We start from the raw sequence: 21,242 nt of genomic DNA, 5'->3' as shown, positions 1-21,242 counted from the left end.
CGCTGGGGGTAATATATAGTATATATAAAATAAAGAAAATTTATTTTTATTTTTATTATAAATTTTTTTTGAGGTAATAAAAATTATTTTATAGTAGTTAATAGTAGTTTTATTAGTGGTGTTTGATGGAATGAGTATGTTGATAAAGATAGAGTTAATTTAGAAAGACAAAATTGAATTGACCAAATTTTAAAAGAAAAAGAAAAAAAAGAATATATATATATATATATATAAAATCCCCATAGAAGGGGTACAAATTATCGTCCATTTTAAGGGGTGTTTCATGAATTCAAACACCAGCGACACTAAAAATTTTGACCGACAATACAAAGGCTGCCTTGCAACCTTCTTGTCTATCTGAATAAGGAAGAGTGAAGAGAGATGGATAATTTCAACTCAGGAGGAAATTGGAGTATGATCCCATCCATCCCAACCCACAGCCACAGTAACACCTCTACACCTTCCAATCAAGACCACCTCTACCTCAATCCCCAACAACCACAATCACAACAGTTTCAACTTCATCCACAACAACAACAACAAATGCACTATCAGCAGCAGCAGCAACAACAACAACAACAGCGTATCCTTCAACAACAGCAGCAGCAGCAGCAGCAGCAGCAACAGCAACAACAGCATCAGCACCAATCACTCGCCTCCCACTTCCACCTCTTACATGTACATGTACCCCTTTTCTTTCTTTCTTTCTTTCAATACCCTAACCCCTTTTACATTCTTATTTACATCTCTATTATGTTTGTGGTTACAGATGGTGGAGAATTTAGCGGAAGTTATTGACCGTGGAACCAGGGACCAGCAATCAGATACTTTGGTACGCTGCTATTGCTATTGCTACGCCTTCTCATTTCTATTTTACTATTTTCTTTTCTAATATTTTGCAAAATCCTTTTTCTTTTTCTTTCTTTTTGGGGGTTTTAATTACCATATTTAATTGTTATGAAAGGTGGCTGAGTTGAATACCCACTTTGAGAAGTGCCAGCTTCTGTTGAATTCAATTGCGTCTTCAATTCCCACCAAGGCTATGGTAATTGCCAACTCCTTTTTTTAAATCAAAGTTATTTATTTATTTTATCCCCTTGGGTTTTATATGAATTTATGTGATTTACGAATTATTGGTGGTGTTTGTTTTTCCATGTTATGTGCATTGTAGAGTATATGAATCCATTATTTGGAATCAATTGTGGTGAGAATGGTTCAACGAACCATGTTGAGTTGTTCATTTACAATGCGTTTATCAGTTCTAAACCATGTATATAACCTATAATGTAATGTGGGCTTATTCAGTTTTCATACTACATTGGAGGATGACATTGTACCGTTATTATTATTATTTTTTTTTTGGCATAATCAAAGATTTTTATGGGGTTCATTTTACCTCGTGTTTTAGTTTGTTTGTGTATTTGGGGAATTTGAGAGTTATTGTTTTGTTTGCAGACAGTTGACAGTCAGAAGCGGAAGCTGGAGGAAAGTGAGCAGTTGTTGAATCAGCGGAGGTCTGTATTGCTTGATAATTTGAAATTTGTTGCAATATGTGCTTTAATTCAATATGTGTTATCTATTTATTAATTTATTTCATTACTAGGGATCTGATTGCAAAGTACCGAAGCTCTGTTGAAGGACTTATCAAGTCCGAGCCATAACCCTATCACCCTTGTTATATGTGGTAAGATATATGTTATATTTTGTTTAATGGCCATGTAAGTTGAATGGGGAATGAATGCTAAGTAAATGACATCAATTTTTGCTTTAGTTTTAGTGACTGTTTTTTGTCCTTCCAAGTTACATAAGATTTTTTGCCAAATGGTCTTCTTGTTTCTTGATGACCTACTTTGGCCTTTTCATCTTAAAAGTTATTCTTAGGAAAAAAAAACTGAAACATTAATGAAGAAAGAAAGCTGTTTGGGGTTGGATTTTCATTGATTTTGAGAATAGAGGTATGTGGTACAACCTCTATGACATAGGACAAATTGGAGAATTTGTCTACATGTGCTTGTGATGGATTCAGTGTTTTGGTAGGTAAAAGAAAGGGCTTGATTTGGGGTTATAAGGAAGAAGAAAAAGAAAGGTTTTTATGGTGTCCAGGGGTTGTATGAACAGTAAACGTGAACAATACTATAAGAAATAGAAGAAGAAGAAAAGGAAGAAAAGAACAAACAGAGGACAACATGCCTTAATGCTCAAAACACTCAATTATTTTATTACTCGTCTTCACCTCACTCTTTCTTGTATTACTAGTATTAGGACTCCTAATGGTTACTTGGGTATGTCTTGATTTCAATAAAATATTTATTACTTATCAAAAAAGGACTCCTGGACCGTAGAAGTATAGCACCCATAGTTTGACTGGTAAACTGAAACCTAATAAAAGACTAATTTGGATCCAAAGAAAATAAAATCTTAGATAGTTAGGATTTTAGAAAATTTTAGACTCATTTAAACTACCAAATACCCTTAGTTCACAGGAATTACGGAGACTACAGATTTGCCCTTGACTACAAAAATGACCACAACTAATAAAATAAATACCCAAATAAAAAACTATTTTAACCTTAAAAGACTCATACGTAAACCTTTAAAACCTCACAACTTTACTTCATTTGGACTTCACACATGGACCCAGTAAAATAATTCTTGAATAAGCAAATTTGCAAGGAAATGGCTGCATCACTCTAATGGACTTTGTTCAGCTGAGCTAGCTGGTGTAGCCACAAAGCTAATTGATGGTATAATCTTCAGCCTGAATAAGTGTACTACCATCATGTTCTTTGATGCAGAATGCATTTGGGCCTAGACTGTAAGGGCTCACCTTTTCAAACTTTTTCTTTAACTTATTTTCTGTCTGTGTAGCCTGTATTGCAGGATGCATCTGACTTTGTGTGAAGTTTTGATTTTTCGAATCCCAGTTTTGTGATAAAGTTTGAGATGCAATTATTTCTTTTATATTTGTTGGTCTGCTTTTGTAGAATTTTCTGAATGGATTTTTTGACTAAAATTTTGTTTTCCCTATATGTAGAATAACAGAGGTTTCACTTTTCGGGCAACAACATTTACCAATTTTTTGGAATTTGAAACAAATATTTTAAAGAAAATCAATTTATGTGTATTTGAGTCCCTTTTTATTATTATATATTTTTTATTATTAACAAACAAAAACAGTACAGTAGAACGTTAGACACTTAATAGTTACAAGGATAGAGAACTAAAAGTAGGAGAGGCAAAATGAAAAAAAGGGAAGAAAAGTAAATGCATGAACATAGCTGAAAATCATGGGATTCCACTTAAGGTGCACAAAAGTTTATCTTCTGCTTCAACTTCCTTCTGCACTTCTCGAAATAGTATTTCTGGTGCAACTCGATATTGTAGATTGTGGAACATTCCTGGTAGCACTTCTAGATCTTCAAAAACCACCAAAGTCTCCCAGCCTAGTTTTTGTTTATGGTGTAATATATTACAAATCCTTCCATCTGTAAAAGAACTAAAGCTTCTCTATAGCCCTTCCTTCAAATCTCATAAAGAGCCTCTCTGATAGTGAGCACAATCGCCAGGTTTTAACGGGCTAGGGGAAACACCCATTTAATAGTCTAGAGCCATTTCAATCTTTGCAAATAAAAGCAGATCCTTTCCAATGGTATTTTTTTTCGAATTTCAAAATCCCCTCCAATCATTAATTCCTATATTTACTACGTTATGTGAGGACATAGTTTCAGTCTGAGTCGACCAAAGGTTAACAAGCTTTTGGGAATAAAGCAGTACTTGACTAGTACTTCAAATCTTGCCTTCAAAAACAGCACTTTAAAAAAACTAGAATGTGAGTAAATCCCATTGTTGGAAAGATTTTCCAGTCAAACAATGATCCTCTGTGCAATTGAGTGCAGTTGAATCTCATCAGGCTGAATCAATTGGCCTGATCCAAACCCAATAGTCTGCATGTAGTCACAATCCAGAAAAAGCTGATCTTAGGTTTCCTATGCATTTTTACAAAAAAGAGCATGAAGTTTCAACAGGAAATTTTCTATGCTGTAGTTTCGCTTTGATGGTTTATGCATTATTGCTAAGGAGCTGCCACATGAAAGTAATTACTATTTCAAGAAGTTTCTTATTTATCAATAATTGGCAAGTCTTCTTAACCAGATATTAACCAATCACCATTATGCAAAATGGCAAGATTATAGTGCTTGGAAAGCCAAAATTTGAAAAGCATTGATTTAAGATGTTCCGAGCATCACCACTGTGATACTGCTTCTTAACGAGTCCAATATTCCAGCTACCTAAATCAGGGATGATCAGATCATTCACTGTATGCATCTGGTTATTTGACACCCTAGATAAAATCTGTAGCTTTGGATGGAATTGATTAGTGTTATTCAAGTCAATTTCCTTACCTGATCCAATTTGCCACCGAGGTTGGGTTAATAGGATGCCTTGACAAGAGATAATTCCCTTCCATTTCCATGTAGCACTTGGCTTTGCCTTTGCCTCCTAAATGAAATTTTGGTTCTTAAAGTATTTACTTTTAAGTACCAATGCTAGCAAAGTTCTTGGCTTCTGAGCAATTCTGCAAAATTGCTTTGCAAGGAATTATTCAGACACTAATAGTGGCTCCAATGTCTTACTGCTAGTTTAATATCGTGCAGATGAATGACTTTTCAATGGATGTCTTGGAGATTGCTGAGGTTAAAACCTGGTTTATCAGCTCTGTATCAGCACACCCTTTATGTTGTTATCAGAGTACTTAAGGTATTAAGTTCATGTTCTTTTACAGGGATGGTAAATTTTTGTTAGATGGAACATGGAAGAGATGGAAAGAGTTCACCAAGATCTAGTATCTTGGTGGTCATTCTTGTGATATATATTTTTTTGTTGGTAAGTTATACATTTGGTAGGATTAGAACCCATGATGTCGCCTTCCACCATACTCTTTTTTAATGAGGAACTCCCTCAAAGTATGGGCCAGTGGGACCACCCGAGGGGTTAAACCCTGGACACCTACACACCCCCATTCTCCTCCTTACTCTTACAAGAGAAGGAGAACAGGAGGTGCCATTCTTATAATCACCATTGCCTTGGTGTAATAGCCCAAGCTGCAATCCAGCCCTAGAGCATCGCTATGCATGTGTGGAAGACAAGACATGAGACTAGGATCAAGAACATAGTGCAAGACTAAGACTAACCAAGAAATGTTAAATAGATTGTTACAAGTAGTTGTATGAGTTGTTAGTTAAAAAACCGAACTTTAGCTTTTCTTGGTGTTAGCTTTGTATAATCCTAGTATAAATACTAGGCAAACGTGTACTCAAGGCTCATTATGAAAGTTGATGCAAATTTCCCTATTCTCTTACTAGACTCTCTTCTTATTCCTTTTTCTTCTTCTCTTGGAGGGTGACTAGGCACTACCTTGAATAAAGTCAAACCCGTTACCCTTTCCCCATGCACTTATCATTACTACAATACATTTCATCTCCCAGCCATGTGCACCACAAGCAGTTTCATTACACTTAGATTGGTCACTGTTATCTCCAAATAGTGCTTGCAACTTTCGCTTAAGATATTGGTTAGGGTTTCCTTCAATTTGACCTCAGGTTTGCAAGAACAACATTTCCTGTCTGCTCTTACCAATGAGTGGATCTTTTCTGCTGAATGTCATTAACTAGCCTTTCTAGGCCATTTTGTTGGCAGACTCCTTCAATAACATAACATCCTCAAGGCTTTGCAATCTCAGTTAAAAAATATGGATAGGGTTGACTTCATGGTTTTAGGATTTTCTGTCAATAAAGCATCGGTGCCTTTCTAATGAAATCGCAAAAACACCTAATGTTTCCCGGGGATGATTTTTAGATATAATTGTTTCTGATTTCAAAGTCAGATATATTTTGCTCACATAAAACTTGTCTGGAGATAATATTTAATGTTCTCTCTGCTTGGCATTCTCATTTCAGGTCTAGTTGCTTCAGAGCATTCTGTACAAGCTCCCAAGTTCTAAAGGAAAGCCAGAGGTCCTAGAACTGTGGGATTAGATTTGTTTCTGTAGTTCTTCATGTGCTATGTTGTTATTATGTTTACCTATTAACATGTATGACAGCTCCATGAAATGGTCATTGGTTGATCCAGATTTAATGAGACACTTTGGTGACCTAAAAGCTTCTCTCCAAAGTGCTTCTATTTATTCTGTCCATCTTCCCTGACAATGTCGCCACAGCATATTATTTTGAGTAATGGCTTTGGTAGCAGTGTTACGATGAGGTTTCATTAGGGTAAAATCAAAAGTTGTAAAAGGGACAAGGTGTAAAAAGTCATTTTATAGGCAATGACCATAATTTAAAAAAAAAAATAAAATTGAAAAAGCACAATAATTTGTGTTATGCAAGTAATTCTGGGCATGTGTACATATACAATTAAGAGCAATCACACGCACATATATAAGTTTCTACCTAATTGTAAAGGCTAATAAATTTGAATTAAGGCTTTTTATATTTTCAATTTTTAGGTAAATGAATTAAGTCCGAATTTGGTAAGGATAGGGTGTAAAACTCATGTTTTACACTATCCAATAATAGATTGTCACATCAGCATTTTACTTAAAATTCAATTTATCCTACCACACCTCATAACATCTCAATCAACTTCCAATTTAGTTAGATTTATATATGGATATTAGAATTAATTAGATGTGGTTGTGCTTATTCTTAAACATGTCATAAGACGATGTGACATATTAGAATTTGAGGGGATAAAACATGTGTTTTACACTACGTCCTTATCGAATTTAATTTCAAATGAATTTGCATATAAATAAAACTCATACTAAATTAGAGTATAATTGAAAGGACACCAATATGAAATTGGAGCGTATTTAAAATTTAAAGACACTTGGTACAAAATTGGAGTTCAGTTATAATCTAATTTGACACTTTATCCACCTAAAGTTTGATCGAAATTTAAGTTACCTACTTTTGGTTTGAAATCTAATGATGCAAGTGTTTCTACTGGATTCTTTTTTTATCTTATTTGATCTAGTATTTTTTTTTTTTTTTTGGAGGAGAGAGACATAAAAATAGAGTAAAATTACATATTTAACCATATTTTTAACAATGTTGGTTAAGGAAATCTAACTGAGCAAACCTTAGGTGGATAAATTGTCAAATTTTAAACTACAAGTAACAATTTAAATTTTGGTCAAATATGAGTAAGTTGTAATTTGTTCTAAAACTTACAAGAAAGAAAAACAGGAGAGGAGGAGGGTGGTATATAAATCATATACTATATAATAAAAGTTGGATTTAAAAGTCGTGGTTGCACCAAGTGTCTTCACCAAATTGCATAAATTTTTTGAGGTTTAAAAAAAAAAAAAAAACAATTCTTGTTCTTATTTTCTTCTCCTATAATTTTTAAGTTGACAATAATCTTTTTTTTTTATAGGTAATAATAGCTTTATTGATAATAAAAGCACAATGAATTTACGATAGTAAACTCACTGCACTGAAAAGAATACAAACCAATCAAAAGGAAAGACTAACAGAATTAAGGAAGTCAAACTAAGAATAACAATGCGTAAACCCCCAAATCTGGGACCACTCAAACAAAGTCCTGAGTAGCAAAGACTTCACACAGTCTACAAGTCTCTCAGTATCCTTAAAAGTACGGGCATTGCGCTCCTTCCAAATTAACCACATAATACATGCTGGAACCATATTCCACACTTTGGAAGTGTGACTCCCCAACCAATTCCACCATGCAGTAAGAAGAGAAGCAACACTCTTCGTCATTACCCATTGTACCCCAAACAAATGAAGGACTTCACTCCACAAAGTGTAAGCATACTTACAATGGATCAATAAATGATCCACAGTTTCCTCATCACATCGACAAAGGCAGCACCAATTCACAAGAGGTAACTTCTTCTTAACTATGTTATCTATAGTAAAAAGCCCACCCCTAGTAGTTTTCCATAAGAAGAAAGCCACCATTTTATGTACCTTAACACACCAAATGCTCTTTCAAGGAAAAGACACCAAGAGGGCTGCTAGCAATGAATTATAGAAAGAGCGCACATCAAAAACACCACTACGATTCAAGTGTCATATCATGGTATCATCACCCCCCTTAGGTAACTTAAAGGAAATATACACAAAGAACTCATAAAAGATCCGTGTCTCCTAATCTTGAAATGCATGACGGAAACGTAAGTTCTAGCTTCTACCACCGTCATCTGGAGCATAATCAACAATTTCAGAAATCATAGCTTCCTTGTTCACAACAATAGCAAACAGTGCCGGACATAAGTCTTTCAAGGCAGTAGGGCTACTCCAAGGGTCATACCAGAATTTGATGCGAAAACCCTCACCGGCCGCATACAACACATAACCAAAGAAACTCTCAGCCCCCTTCCTAATGTTTTTCCACATACCACATCCATGAGTCCCTCTAACAACTCTAGTACACCATCTTCCACTGGATTCCCCATATTTGGAAGCTATAACCTACCTCCATAAACGTGTGACCTTAGTCCCAAATCTCCAGAGCCACTTCCCAAGCAAAGCTTGGTTAAACAGCCCAATTTTTCGGATCCCCAAACCACCAGACTCTACTGGCCACACAACTTTCTCCCAAGCAACAAATGAGAATTTAAAGACCTCATTAGATCTCCCTCAACGAAAATTCCTATGAATCATCTCTAATTTGTCTGCCACATGTTGTGGAATAGTGAATAAAGATAAATAATAAGTAGGGAGACTTGATAAAGTACTTTTCAATAAAGTAAGTCTACCTCCTTTTGACAAATATAACTGCTTCCAACCTGTAAGCTTTTTTTCCATCCTTTCAATGATAGGGTTCCAAATTGAGGAATCCTTATAATGTGCCCCCAAAGGCATCCCCAAATAAGACATGGGTAAATAGCCTACCTTACAACATAAAATACGAGATAAGGCATCCAAGTTCCCAACCTCACCAATCGGCACAATCTCACTCTTACCAACATTTACTTTCAGTTCTGTGATAGCTTCAAAGAAAAGTAGAACCATGCGAATATGTAATAATTGTTCCTTGGAAGCATCACAAAATAGAATAGTATTATCAGCGAACAAAAGGTGAGAGATATGCAAACCTCCACGTGTATTGGAATTTGCCTGGAAACCACTGATAAAGCCTCCATCCTCTGTCCTTTTCAACAACCTACTAAATACCTCCATTACTAATAAGAATAAGAGTTGAGATAAGGGATCCCCTTGGCAAAGACCACGAGAGCTACCAAAGAAACCAACTGGAGATCCATTAATAAGGATTGAAAAACGAGCAGTAGAAATACACGTCTTCATCCATCTCCCCCACTTCTCCCCAAAACCCATCCTCTCCATAAGGTAAAATAAGGCACTCCAACTCACATGATCATAAGCCTTCTCAATATCCAATTTAATAATCACACCCAGAATACCACTCTTCAATCTACTATCCAAGCATTCATTTGCAATAAGAACAGAGTCAAGTATCTGTCTTCCCCCAACAAAAGAATTTTGGGAGTTGGAAATAAGTTTATCCAACACAAAACGAAGTCTATGTGCCAAAACCTTTGAAAGTAGCTTGTACAGACTGCCCACAAGGCTGATTGGGCGAAAATCTCTAATATTGATTGCACTAAGCTTCTTGGGAATCAAACATAGAAAGGTGGCATTGAGTGATTTTTCAAAGATACATTCTTTATGGAAGTCTGCAAAAAAAGTCAAAATTTCCTTCTTAAGAACACACCAACATTTTTGAAAGAAAGCCATAGTAAAGCCATCTGGATCGGGAGCCTTATCTCCCTTAGCCTCCCATAGGGCTGCAATGATCTCTTCCTTCTCAAACTCCCTTTCTAAAGTAATCCGATCAGTTTCATCCAAATTTGCAAACTCTAAACCATCAATAGTGAGCCTCCAAGATTCGGTCTCTTGATACAAGGCCTTATAAAAACCCACCACTTGATCCTAAATTGCAGACTCATCCTCATACAAAATACCCTCAACCTCCACACCTCTCATAGTATTTGTACGTTTATGAGAATTAGCAAGTCTATGAAAAAATTTAGTATTATTATCCCCTTCTTTTAAGTACAAAGCCTTTGATTTCTGCCTCTAAGAAATCTCCTCCAAGGAAGCTAAATACTCAATATTAGCCTTTATCTCAGCCCTTCTTGCACTATCTGCATGTGACAAAGTTTGCAGCCCTTCTCTCAAATCTAGGTCCAGAAGTTCAGACAGCAAGGATTTTTTCTTAAAAGCCATATCCCCAAAAACATGTTTATTCCAATGCTTCAAGTTTCCCTTAAGAGCCTTTAATTTGTATGCTAGAACATAACTAAGAGACCCTACAAAATGGTATCCTTTCCACCAACCTCTCACAAGATCCACTAAACCCTCCACCTTAAGCCACATATTCTCAAATTTGAAAGAAGTCTTTCCCCTCGACTTTCCACCCGCCTCCACAAGAAGAGGACAGTGGTCCGAAATTACTCTAGGAAGAGGCCTTTGAATCACATCTAAAAAATGATCTTCCTAATCAGCGACCAACACTCTATCAATTCTAGACATAGAAAGGGTTTTTTGAGTCACGGAACCATGTATACTCACCCCCCACCAATGGTATATCAACTAATAAATTCCTCTCAATAAAGTTCAAGAATTTAAACATGGCTGGACTGAAAGAAGAACAACCAAGGCGCTCTGCTGGAGATCTGATGATATTAAAATCACCAAAAAGACACCAAGCAGCACTCCACCTCCCACTCACACTATCAAGTTCAGTCCACAAAGCATCCCTAGGACCATCAGCATTCGAACCATATACCTCTGTACATAACCAAGCAAAACTGTCTACCAGCCCTGTAACAAAATAGAAACAGAAAAGCATCCAACCATACAATCTATTTTTTATACACCCTTGTATCCCAAACTAGAATAACCCCCCTACTGTATGAATAGCATCCAAAGCCTTCCAATCAACAAAAGGGCTACTCCAAAGACTTTTCACAACAGCAGAATTGACAGAATCCAACTTGGTTTCTTGGAAACACACTACATCACACTTCCACTCCTTAAGTAAATTCTTCACCGTATCCCTTTTTTGAGGATTGTTTAATCCACTCACATTCCAAGATAAGATTTTCAAATTCATGGACAACTACCTGAGCCCACCCTACAAAAATTCTGGATCTCTTTGGTTTGTCTACCAGATTGCCCCTCATAGTTAACGGAAGAGACTAAACTCCTCAATTCCCTCATTCCTTTTTTTGATGAAGATGCATTATGACGCAAACTACCTACCGTGAGTTGTTTTTCCCACACTTTCTTAAGCTTTTGAAAAAAGGCAATGCATTGCTGTTCGTATGAGTCAATAGGAAAACCCACAAATTTACCAAAGCCCTTGATCTTCCTCTTCACCCACACTGAAGGTTCCAAGTCCTCCCCCACAAGAAAATTATCTAGTTTAGTCTCCTCTGAAACTAATTCCATACCCCTTTAGGGATCCCACACTAGCCAGAGGCACATATTCCAAAGCATTCCCAACATCCTCATCCTTACCTGACCCCATGGGGTTGACCTAGTCCAGTAGCATGATTTCATCATCCTTAGAATCAAAGCCCAACTCAGACAGGGAAGAGAAACAATTATTACCCATCAGCTGGTGGCGATGGAACATATCGGAAAATTCAGAAACCAATAGAGGTAGGGAAGCAGGTGGTTCGGCATTGACAGGTTGCCCACCAGAGTTAAGGACAAGCCCAGAGCTTAGATAGTCCTCCGCTGGACCACCGGCGACCCTCACACTAAAACCCATACAACCCACCTCAACCCTGCTAGAGTTAGGGTCCATTGGAAGACCACCGACAGCCCTAACTTTGCCATTATACCCATCGGACCTTGAAAAGACACCACCAATCTCATCGGTACCCGGAAAAACCATCAGTGGCTTCTTGGTAGAACCGTGGGGGTCCGAATCTTCACTAAACTGGGTTCCCGCTGACGAAGCGTGAGTCAACATCTCACCCACACACCCCTCGATCCTTGGGAGGCCTCCATCCAACTCGCCGGTACACGGAGACAACATCAGACCCTTCTCGGTTGAAACATGTGAACCCAATCCTTCTCCCACCTCCCAGTACGTCTTTCAGTCAAACGTAGCATATTTTTAATGAACTCGTTGTGGGCTTTAGTGGGTTTGGCCCGCTGAGTTTGATCACTATTCAACCCAGGCTCTAGCAAAACAGGGCCCATCATAACCCCTTTTGGTTTGACAAAGTTACTCTAGTGGACCTTACGGTTAGGAGTCCCTTCTAAGGCAACAGTAATTTTCAAAGAGAAATGGGCCTGAGTCCATTTGGCAGAAGGCCACGCAAGGGTCTATTAATAGGATGTTTATTTAAATTTTGAAATCCCCCAAAACTCTCATTCTGATTTAAATTCCCAGGAATATTAGGAAACTGATTCTCCAAAAATAACTTCCTTCCTGATTTCATGTCTCCATTTAGATTTTTCCAAACTTGATTCGCTGAATTATCGGTTGACTTTTCAAGCCCAACACCACCACCAGCTACCTCCTTCCCTGGCCTAGATGTTAATTTTCCCAAAAAGAATTCACGTAGCTTCAATTCAAAGAAAGCCCAACCGCCCTTATTCCTCCCTTCCGGTACACACAAACAGCCACGTCTTACCCCATTATGATACTCAAAGATCTCCAAAAAAAGACCCCTCTTATTCGACCTACTAGAAAGTTCCAAAATTTTATATTGCTCGTGGAACCATTTGAAAAAGTGTTTCTTGCTAAAGTCCCACTGACACAGCTCTACCAAACAAGCAATGGTCCAATCCAATCTCGATCTACCAACTCGGATAGAGCCATGATACCTACCCCTTTTTCCAGTGATGGAGTAAGCATCCATACGGCCTCCATCAAAAGCCAAGAGGAATGACTTGGAATCAATACGAAAAGAAAAGGAATGCTTCCTTTCTGGTATCCCTGGTTTGGGGTTAAAAGGCTTGAATTATATTGCTACATAGTTATAAGAAAAACACACACACACACACACACACAAAACAGAAACGTTATTTGTTCATACTTCTTACCTATTTACCAAACTTTTTGTGGATAAACTAAAAAAGAAAATTGTAAATAATGAATTACTCCTAAGTATTTGAGTTTAAAGTAAACACATTCTCCTTAAAATTCTATATATAATGAAGGGGTATACATATATACTTATATTCCACTTTTTATGGGATAGCAACAAACACATTTATTAAATTAAAATCTTAATTTCAATAGGATTTAAATTCTATAACAAATGGAATTCTACCTCTATATATAAGCTTACTCTAATATGTGAGTGTTTAAATCCTATGACAACACATGTATGCATTCTTTCTTCATTATTATTTTTTCATATTATTTAAGCTATTTTTCTTTAACTTCAAAAAGAATTAATAAAAACTTCTCACACAAGTACTTAAATTCATGAATTCCACATTATAAATTGATAGATAGATTAACCCAGTTCATAATATTAAACTTTTGTAATCATTTGTTATCTTCATGAATTCATTTAGAAATTTATAGATAGATAAACCCAATTCATAACATTAAACTTTTGTACTCATCTATTATTTTCTACATTAATTGGTTCAAATTTTCATCACATACTCACACTTTCATCTCTCAAAATGATAGAGGAAACAAATAGGTATATTCTTTGTTTTTTTTTTTTTTTTTTCCTACATTTATATCTTAATTTATGATTTTTGTTAGTTTTTTAATTTTAAATTATTAATAAGTTAGATTATATTCTTAATATTAAATTTAAATTATTGTTTACACATTTTTAGTTGTGTTATATTCTTCTAAAAAAATAAAATAAAGAAAAGAATTGATATCAATTTGGTAACAAAGATAAATAGATAAGCCTAAGAAACATTTACTAATAATAGTTTTATGACTTTATCAATAATTTATTAATGTGATTTAAATTCAAATAGACAATTAATTTATTAATGTGATTTAAACCCCACTAAATTATTTTTAAGGGATTGGTTTTAAAAAAAAAAAAAAAAAAATTTCAGAGTGATTTGCAAATTATTAACGGCTATGCATATGCTAACTTCTAATTACCAAAATCAACAATTGAAATACTAATCTATATGAAATACCAATTAGATATTTGTATGAAACAAATGGATTATAACAAGAATTAACTAAACAAGGATAAGACAGCACCACCACCAGCGACCTATATGCAAGTATTTTTTTTACACTTTTAATGAACAATGTTTTTGGAGTGATTATATTTATATTTATTTATGGTTATAATATAAGTGTTTTTGGAGTGATTATATATATTTATATAAGATTATAATTAATTAATCATTTTTTAGTCATTCAACAACATTAATTATATTTTTTATTTTATTTTTAGAGTAATGTATGTTCATTGAGTTGATGTTAGGTCAACTTCTGCCTTTATTGGGACATTTTGACTGAAAAATATACCTACACAAGTAGCACCATTTTTACTTTCAATTATATAAAATAATAATTCATTTATTTATTTAGCTATTATTATTTTTAAATAAAATTATGGGATAATTACAGTAAACCCACCTATGATTAGGCCCGTTTTCACTTTGCCTACCTGTAATTCAATCATTTACACTTCACCCACAGACGTTAGAAAAACAAATTTTTAGAGAAAAACAAACATAACAAAAATAAAAAAGTTAGGGTTTTGATTACTTAAGAACTTCTACAAGAACAAAGTACATGGAGCAAGGATGACTTGGATGCTGATAAAGTCACAAGCATCCAATAAGAAAGGCCAGGCACAGGACTGAATGGAAGAGGGGCTCTGGAAGTTCTTGCAGCACTCCAAAACCTCTTGGGGGCAGACCCGACTCGGCGAAGGACTTCAAAGGAGTATACTTACCCAATTTCACTTTATACCCACTCACCACAACCAGGCCATCTTTCACAATTTCATCCTCTTCTTTTCCTTGGTGGGTTTTGCTTTCCTTGTCATCCTCTTTCGGTTTCTTATTTTTACTCTTCTTCTCTTTGGCCTCGATTTCTTCATGCTTTCGCTTAGGATTATTAGCTTCAGGTTCTTTGGCTTTGTCCTTGTTCCTTTGTTTATTCTTCTTCTTCTTCTTCTTCTTTATCTTACTTTCTGGTTTTGTGGGGTGTTGAATCACTAGGAAGAACGCCTGTGGTTGATTTAATTTTGGCAGTGGTTGTGTGTTGTGGTTTGCGATTGGTTATGGGTTTCAAAGGTGGAGTAGCCACCATGATGACATTGCTCTGCTTCATGGGTCTCTTTTTTTTTTTTTTTTTTTTTGGTGGTTTTTTGGGTTATGGGTTGATCTGATTTAGTTATGGGTTTCAAAAGTGGTTGTGGTGACTGTTGGTGGACGGGAGAGAGAGAGAGAGAGACAAATTTGGACATGGCAAACCTAGTTTTGGGTCTTTAGAAGCAAACCCAGTTTTGAGATTGTTCATGCTATTGAGGCTTCCAACTGTTCATTCGTTCGGGTTGTTGGAAAAACCTTCATATGTTGGAGGGAGTTTGTTATGGTGTGCCTATGATTACATTGCCTCTTGCTGAACAGTTCTTGAAGTTTCTGCATTTTTGAAGTTCTTAAGCAACTTTTTACCATTTTTACATAATGACATTTTTTTATCTTGTTTTCTTTTGATTTTGTATGAATTTTTTGTTTTGGGAGAAGAGAGACATCCCAAAGTCAGAACCTCACCCTCACATGAAAGCACGATCAGAAAAATCAAAACACTAGCTCAATACAAGAGGTTTTTGTGTTTCTAGGGCTCGTGAGGAAAAGATTCAATAGTTCGTGTTTTTGATCCGTGTTATGTTTTGATTTTTAATAAAATGGTGTTTTTCTAACGTTTGATGATGAGGTGGATAACAGATTGAACTTCAAGTGAGTAAAGCGTAAATGATTAAATTACGAATAGGTAAAATGAAAACGGATCATATCACACTTGAATTTACTGTCATTATTTGTAAAATTATAGAGTACGTTTTATGAGTTTATATTTAAAACTGTGCAGGTGCACGTGCAGCGCACGGGTTTTAAACTGGTATAAATATAAAAGAAGAAGAGAGGTAGACGAAATAGAAATGGAAAACAGATTGGTTTTCACTTCTCACTCAGCTTATCGGAAAGGTTTTCAGTCGATGGCGCCGGAAGCCGATCACGACATCAAGGACGATGATGAGAAGAATCCTCGGCCTCTCGACGAGGATGATATTGCTTTGCTTAAAACTTATGTAATCTTTCCTTCCCTCCCTTTTTCTTTCTTTCTTTCTTATTACAAACCCTAATAACAACTATGTGGATCTCACTTTTTATTTTCAGCTCGATTCATTACTGCTATTTTATTGCTATGCTATGTTTTAAGTTTTCATGTTCATGTTCATGTTCTAGATTGGATTTTTATTATTAATTATTTTTTCGTACTACAACAAAAACAAAATCAAATCATGCTGGTAAACTGGGTTGGGGGAATGGATTTACAAGTTTAGAGGACTTCAAATTTTGGATGGATATTATTTTGCTCTGTGTCTCTGTCTCTGTCTCACTTTTGGGGTTTAGTTTGTTTACCTCAGAAATTGGTTGTTTCTGATTCAGACGACTAAATACTAATTTTATATTCTTAATGATTTTTTTGTTTGCAGGGTTTGGGTCCCTATTCTAATAGTATCAAAAAAGTAGAGAAGGAAATTAAGGAAATGGCTAAGAAGGTCAATGATTTGTGTGGTATGACTATGCTTCCCTTTCTCTTTCTCTTCTTTTTTCAAACTGTCTTCTCAGAGTACTAACATTCAGAGAAATCTTAGAATGTTTCCAATTCACTTGCAAGCCTAGAATGATTCCAAGCACTGATGGATCTAGGTCCCAAATTTTCCACTTGGAGAGTTAATTATGATCTGAACCGCACAACTTATATAAAGCTAACTTGCAGTCAATAAACAATTATCCGGTGTTTCTTCTGCATTACAGAGAAGACACAGAGTACTAACATTTAGATTTTATTTTGAGTGTTAAATCTTAGTACGCAAAGCATTCACCATCAACATTCAGAGAAAACACTATAAGCTTACAAGGCAAATCCAAAATCTATAGCCTCCCTCCATGGTTAAGGACTATTATAATATTCACCTTGATATCCCCTATATCTTGCAGTGAAGAATCCATACTCCCTCCTCACCTCAAAGTCATCAGATCTTGAATGAGGCCAAACCATCCCATCTTGTAAAACACATTTTGAGATGGCCATCTGAAGAGTATACTTTACCACACCTGGCTTATATAGCCCTCTAGGCTCTAGCTAACCGACTCTCCATATGGGCTTAAAGTTCTAGTAAACATTTTTGGTCAAAGCAAACGGTTAATTGGAATTGTTGACATCCTCCAAATCTCCGCAGTATCAAGAATATTCTTCACAACTTGCAATCAAAAGAGATTATAATGCCTAAAAAAATAAATTTTCTTAAGAACATTGGTTAAAAAACACTTTTTGGCATTGTTGACGTCCTCCAAATCTGCATTGCGAAAAAGAGCTCAATAAAAGAAAAAAGAAAAAAGCTTTCCTAAAATCCTATACCACCATAACTTTCCCAAAAATTTTCAAACTTTTCCAGATATATGTACTCATATATATGAGTTATCCAAAAAAGATTTATTTTTTCTCAAGTATGTAAGCTTACTGGGCCCCCATTTCATTAAAATTTTGATTTATATTTATATAAATAGGATTAATAGATAGGGTTTTTAGTTTTTTCTGGTTCCACATTAGGGGGAAAAAGAAGAAAAAAAACTACCATGCAGCACAACAATACATAGATAGATGTTTGGAAATGTTTTCAGTGAATGCATAAAAATACATACACACCAACAAAAGATCAATACACCCCAACAAAAGATCAATACACCCCAAGCACTCAGGCAGACCTCAACAATCTAACAAAAACTAGGAATTTGAAGGACCAAAGACTCCTAATGAGAGCAGGCTCGGGATATTACACACTTAACAGGGGATTTATATATGATAATCCTCTTATGGAGCAGTAATTATCTTTTGCACTTGCTCTATAGATTAGGCCTCTCACAATATTAGGCCCAATCCACCCGTGGGAATCATAAGCCCATTCCAATAGTTTACTATTTAGATTCTCTTTACGTGATATTGACTTGAGCAAAAGAGTGGGTTCGGCCAACCCACCTCAGGGAAGCCCATCTCACGAAAAAGGGTTATTTTGTCTTATAAGAATACTAGAATCAAGCAATTTGAGCTATCATTGTTCCCTTTCTCACACAGTTTTCTCCATATAAAAAATTAGAAATTCATCCCACCATATATCCCAAATATGATATATTGAAATCTTCAAAGAAATTGTGTAGATAGCAAACCACATTTGTTGTCTTTCTAACCAATACAAATAAACCATTATAGCTTTCTGTAACTATGTGAATTCTTTAAAATTAACCAACATGATCACTCGACTATCTTTTCCGATGTATTGAATAATTTCTGCGAAATCTATATATATATATATATCTATCTAAAAATTAAAGCGTAAAATTTATTGTTGTTACACTCCAGTTGAGTCACATTAGCGTCTACGTCATTATCTTTTTTTCTTTTCAATTTTCCTATAATTGTTTTTAATATTTTTTTTTAATATTTACATTTCTCCAACATTTTTTCCTCCCTTACCTTTTCATCTCCCCACTACTTCTCCAACCTTTCTCTATTACTTCCTTTTTCATCTCCCCACTACTCACTACCCTCTACATTAATATCATTCTTCTTATTTCCCTTCATCTTTTTTTATTTTTGTCTTTTCTTATTCACACATTTTTACTATAAATTTGTTACTATCTTTTCCATTCTATTCATAGTTTTCTCTCACAAAAAGAAGGTTCTCTCTCTCTCTCTCTCTGTCTCTCTCAATTTTTTTTCTGGATTTTTTATTTTATTTTTTCTTGCATCTCTGCTTTAGGTTGATAATTTTTATTTTTATTTTTTTAAAACTTTATATTGGGTTAATGCGATTTAATTTTGTTTTTTAATTTTTTTTTGTTCTCTTTGATTTTTAAATGTTATCCTATTGCGTTATAAAGAATTAAATATAACATATAAAATATAATATTATTCTATTACATAGCATGATTTAGATAATTTGGTATTTATTGTAATTTGGTATTTATTTTATTATATAGCATGATTTTTTATAGTGCTCAATTTAGATGTTAAACTATGAGACTTTACTAGTTTTTATTTATTTTTTAATCCTTTGTGATGGACAAAGTACTCTTAATAGTTGATGAAGTGTGACTTCGTCAGCCAATAAATGCAATCAGAGACGAACTGAAACCTCGTCCTTGATCTCTCCTGATGGATGGTCACCGGTGTGGTGCCTGCCACAACGTCTCCGATGCTAAAGTCAGTGTCGAGAATTATATGAGAGCAAAACAAACACACAGCATCAATGTAAAAGAAATGTTCATACCTCTCCCGTTGGGGGATGTGAAGGATTTATATATGTTGTTGTAGATTCTAGCCGTTGGGTGATTTATGGTGCTTTAACTTCTCTCTGCATAACGCCTGTTGGCATTATTAAGTGGCTTTAAGTTGCCCCCAACGGTCTATTCGTCTGGATGTGTAACCGCCCCTTATCATTTACTGATGGTAAGGATGGAGGGGATACCCTCGTCAATGACGTGTGTTCTCGTCACTATCGATCTTCCTCGTCGTCGGCCTTACCTCTTGCAGGATCTATTTCGTCAGTCCCATCAGTTGCCCCCGGATTCCATGGTCGTCATGACGCGTCGTGTTGACCGAGGAATGTGAAAGGTTTCTGGGCAGCAGGCGGTTGGGTTTCTGAGCCGCATTTAATGTGCTGCGGCGGTTCCTTTTGAGTTGTGGCCCACGTGGCGCCTTTTGGTTGGAGGAGTTAAGACTGCATATGATGAGCCTCCTTGATTTTCCCGCCGGTTTTTCAGCTTCCCAACATTTGGTTTTTAAACTTCTCCTTTCCCCTTCATTTTCTTTTCACTTTTTCGAGAAACTCCCTTTCTACATTGCTCTGGCGTTCTTCTTCTCCCCAGCGATTTTCTGCGCAGCGCCATAGTTGTCTTCTCCGAGGTAAGCTTTTTTTCTTTCTTTGGCTTTCTTTTTCCCTTGATCTCTTTGGTTGTTGTCAATTTCTGATTTTTTTTTTTTTTACTTTTTTCCTTGCTGGTTGCTTCTTTGTTTCTCTTCTTCTTTGGTTTTGGGGCGCTTTAGACCTCCTATTTCCTAGCTTTCCATGTGCAGTAGCCTTAAGGTTAGGTTGGAGTGCCCTTCAATTTCATTCTTGTTTGCTCGATTAGGGGGGGTTTTAGGGACTTTCCCTCACTTAGAAAACTTTATTTACGAGGGTAATAGTTTGGCGGTTGTGTTGGCTGATTTATTGCCAATCCTTCACCAATCTATTGAGTGGTTTGAAGAATTAGTGACGGGGAGGACGATGTCAGAAGTTAGGTCTAGTGAGCTTGATACTGGGCTGTCGTCTAGCGGCGGCCTAGCAGAAAGGGATACGGCTGTCTCCGTCCCTCGTGAGGTTAGGGCTTTCCATGCCCTGGAGGAAAGGTGTGGATTGGACGATGATACCCTTAGAAGATTTCGCGATAGATTCCAATTCCCAGACCGAGTTAGGGTTCGTCTGCCTAATGAGGAGGAACGGGCTTGCCACTTCTTCCCAGGCGAGGTGTGCTTCTATGAGTCCGCCTTCGTCTGTGGGTTGAGGTTTCCCGTCCATCCTGTCGTGATGGAGTTGCTAGATCAGTTTGGCATTGCTCCCGGGCAACTCATGCCAAATTCGTGGAGAATACTGGTTAGTTGTATGGGCATATGGCTGGCTGCCCTGGACGGAGACATGCTTAGGGTAGATGAGTTTAATTATTTGTATCGTTTGAAAGCATCGAAAGAGCACGGGTACTATGAACTGGTGCCATGGGAGAGGAGTACTAGGATCGTCAAGAAGTTACCCTCGTCCTTTAGATACTGGAAGTCCAGGTTTTTCTTTGTATCTGGGGACGATTTCGAAACCCCTTCGGGCGAGGTTTGGGGTGATCTCCCGAGATTGCATCGTCGGTGGGGAACCCCGACTCTAGGTGCGTTAATATTCCCTTTGATATACT

General features: G+C 36.2%; 3 protein-coding genes across 4 annotated transcripts in view; all 3 read left to right on the top strand.

Annotated features, from left to right (window-relative positions):
• Positions 1-209: 209 nt before the first annotated feature.
• Positions 210-6,184, top strand: LOC112033549 (mediator of RNA polymerase II transcription subunit 9). 2 transcript variants are annotated; one of them, XR_010624144.1, is made up of 7 exons: positions 210-678; positions 770-832; positions 965-1,045; positions 1,456-1,514; positions 1,604-1,684; positions 4,656-4,758; positions 5,958-6,184. XR_010624144.1 is itself a non-coding variant. In XM_024066325.2 (6 exons), exons 1-5 carry the CDS (start codon positions 382-384, stop codon positions 1,659-1,661), a joined length of 558 nt encoding a protein of 185 aa, XP_023922093.1. In that variant the 5' UTR covers positions 212-381; the 3' UTR covers positions 1,662-1,684; positions 5,958-6,184. The 2 variants fall into 2 exon arrangements, 1 of the variants encoding a protein (XP_023922093.1); XM_024066325.2 differs by lacking the exon at positions 4,656-4,758 and having other exon boundaries at positions 212-678.
• Positions 6,185-16,169: 9,985 nt separating this feature from the next.
• Positions 16,170-21,242, top strand: part of LOC112033550 (probable disease resistance protein At4g27220) — a 27,869-nt gene continuing 22,796 nt past the window's right edge. The window contains exons 1-2 of the mRNA XM_065761354.1: positions 16,170-16,324; positions 16,733-16,814. The gene's annotated coding sequence lies outside the window, so the exon portion shown is untranslated. The remainder of the gene's footprint in view (positions 16,325-16,732; positions 16,815-21,242) is intronic.
• LOC136062378 (uncharacterized) overlaps positions 20,570-21,242 on the top strand; it is a 4,720-nt gene continuing 4,047 nt past the window's right edge. Inside the window, exon 1 of the mRNA XM_065761358.1 lies at positions 20,570-21,215. Within this exon, the coding sequence (XP_065617430.1) occupies positions 20,570-21,215 (646 nt within the window). The remainder of the gene's footprint in view (positions 21,216-21,242) is intronic.

The sequence above is a fragment of the Quercus suber genome, unplaced genomic scaffold (genome assembly GCF_002906115.3).
Source record: "Quercus suber isolate HL8 unplaced genomic scaffold, Cork oak 2.0 scaffold_408, whole genome shotgun sequence".
Taxonomy (NCBI): Eukaryota; Viridiplantae; Streptophyta; class Magnoliopsida; order Fagales; family Fagaceae; genus Quercus; species Quercus suber.
Note: the sequence above shows the minus strand (reverse complement) of the source record. Positions and strands in the feature narration are given on the sequence as shown.

What these genes read in the sequence shown, in the direction of transcription:
- LOC112033549 (XM_024066325.2), top strand. Translation starts at nt 382, where the DNA reads ATGGATAATTTCAACTCAGGAGGAAATTGGAGTATGATCCCATCCATC. An exon ending in ACCAGCAATCAGATACTTTG is followed by an intron (nt 833 to 964) that starts GTACGCTGCTAT and finishes TTGTTATGAAAG; the next exon opens with GTGGCTGAGTTGAATACCCA. An exon ending in CAGTTGTTGAATCAGCGGAG is followed by an intron (nt 1,515 to 1,603) that starts GTCTGTATTGCT and finishes TTTCATTACTAG; the next exon opens with GGATCTGATTGCAAAGTACC.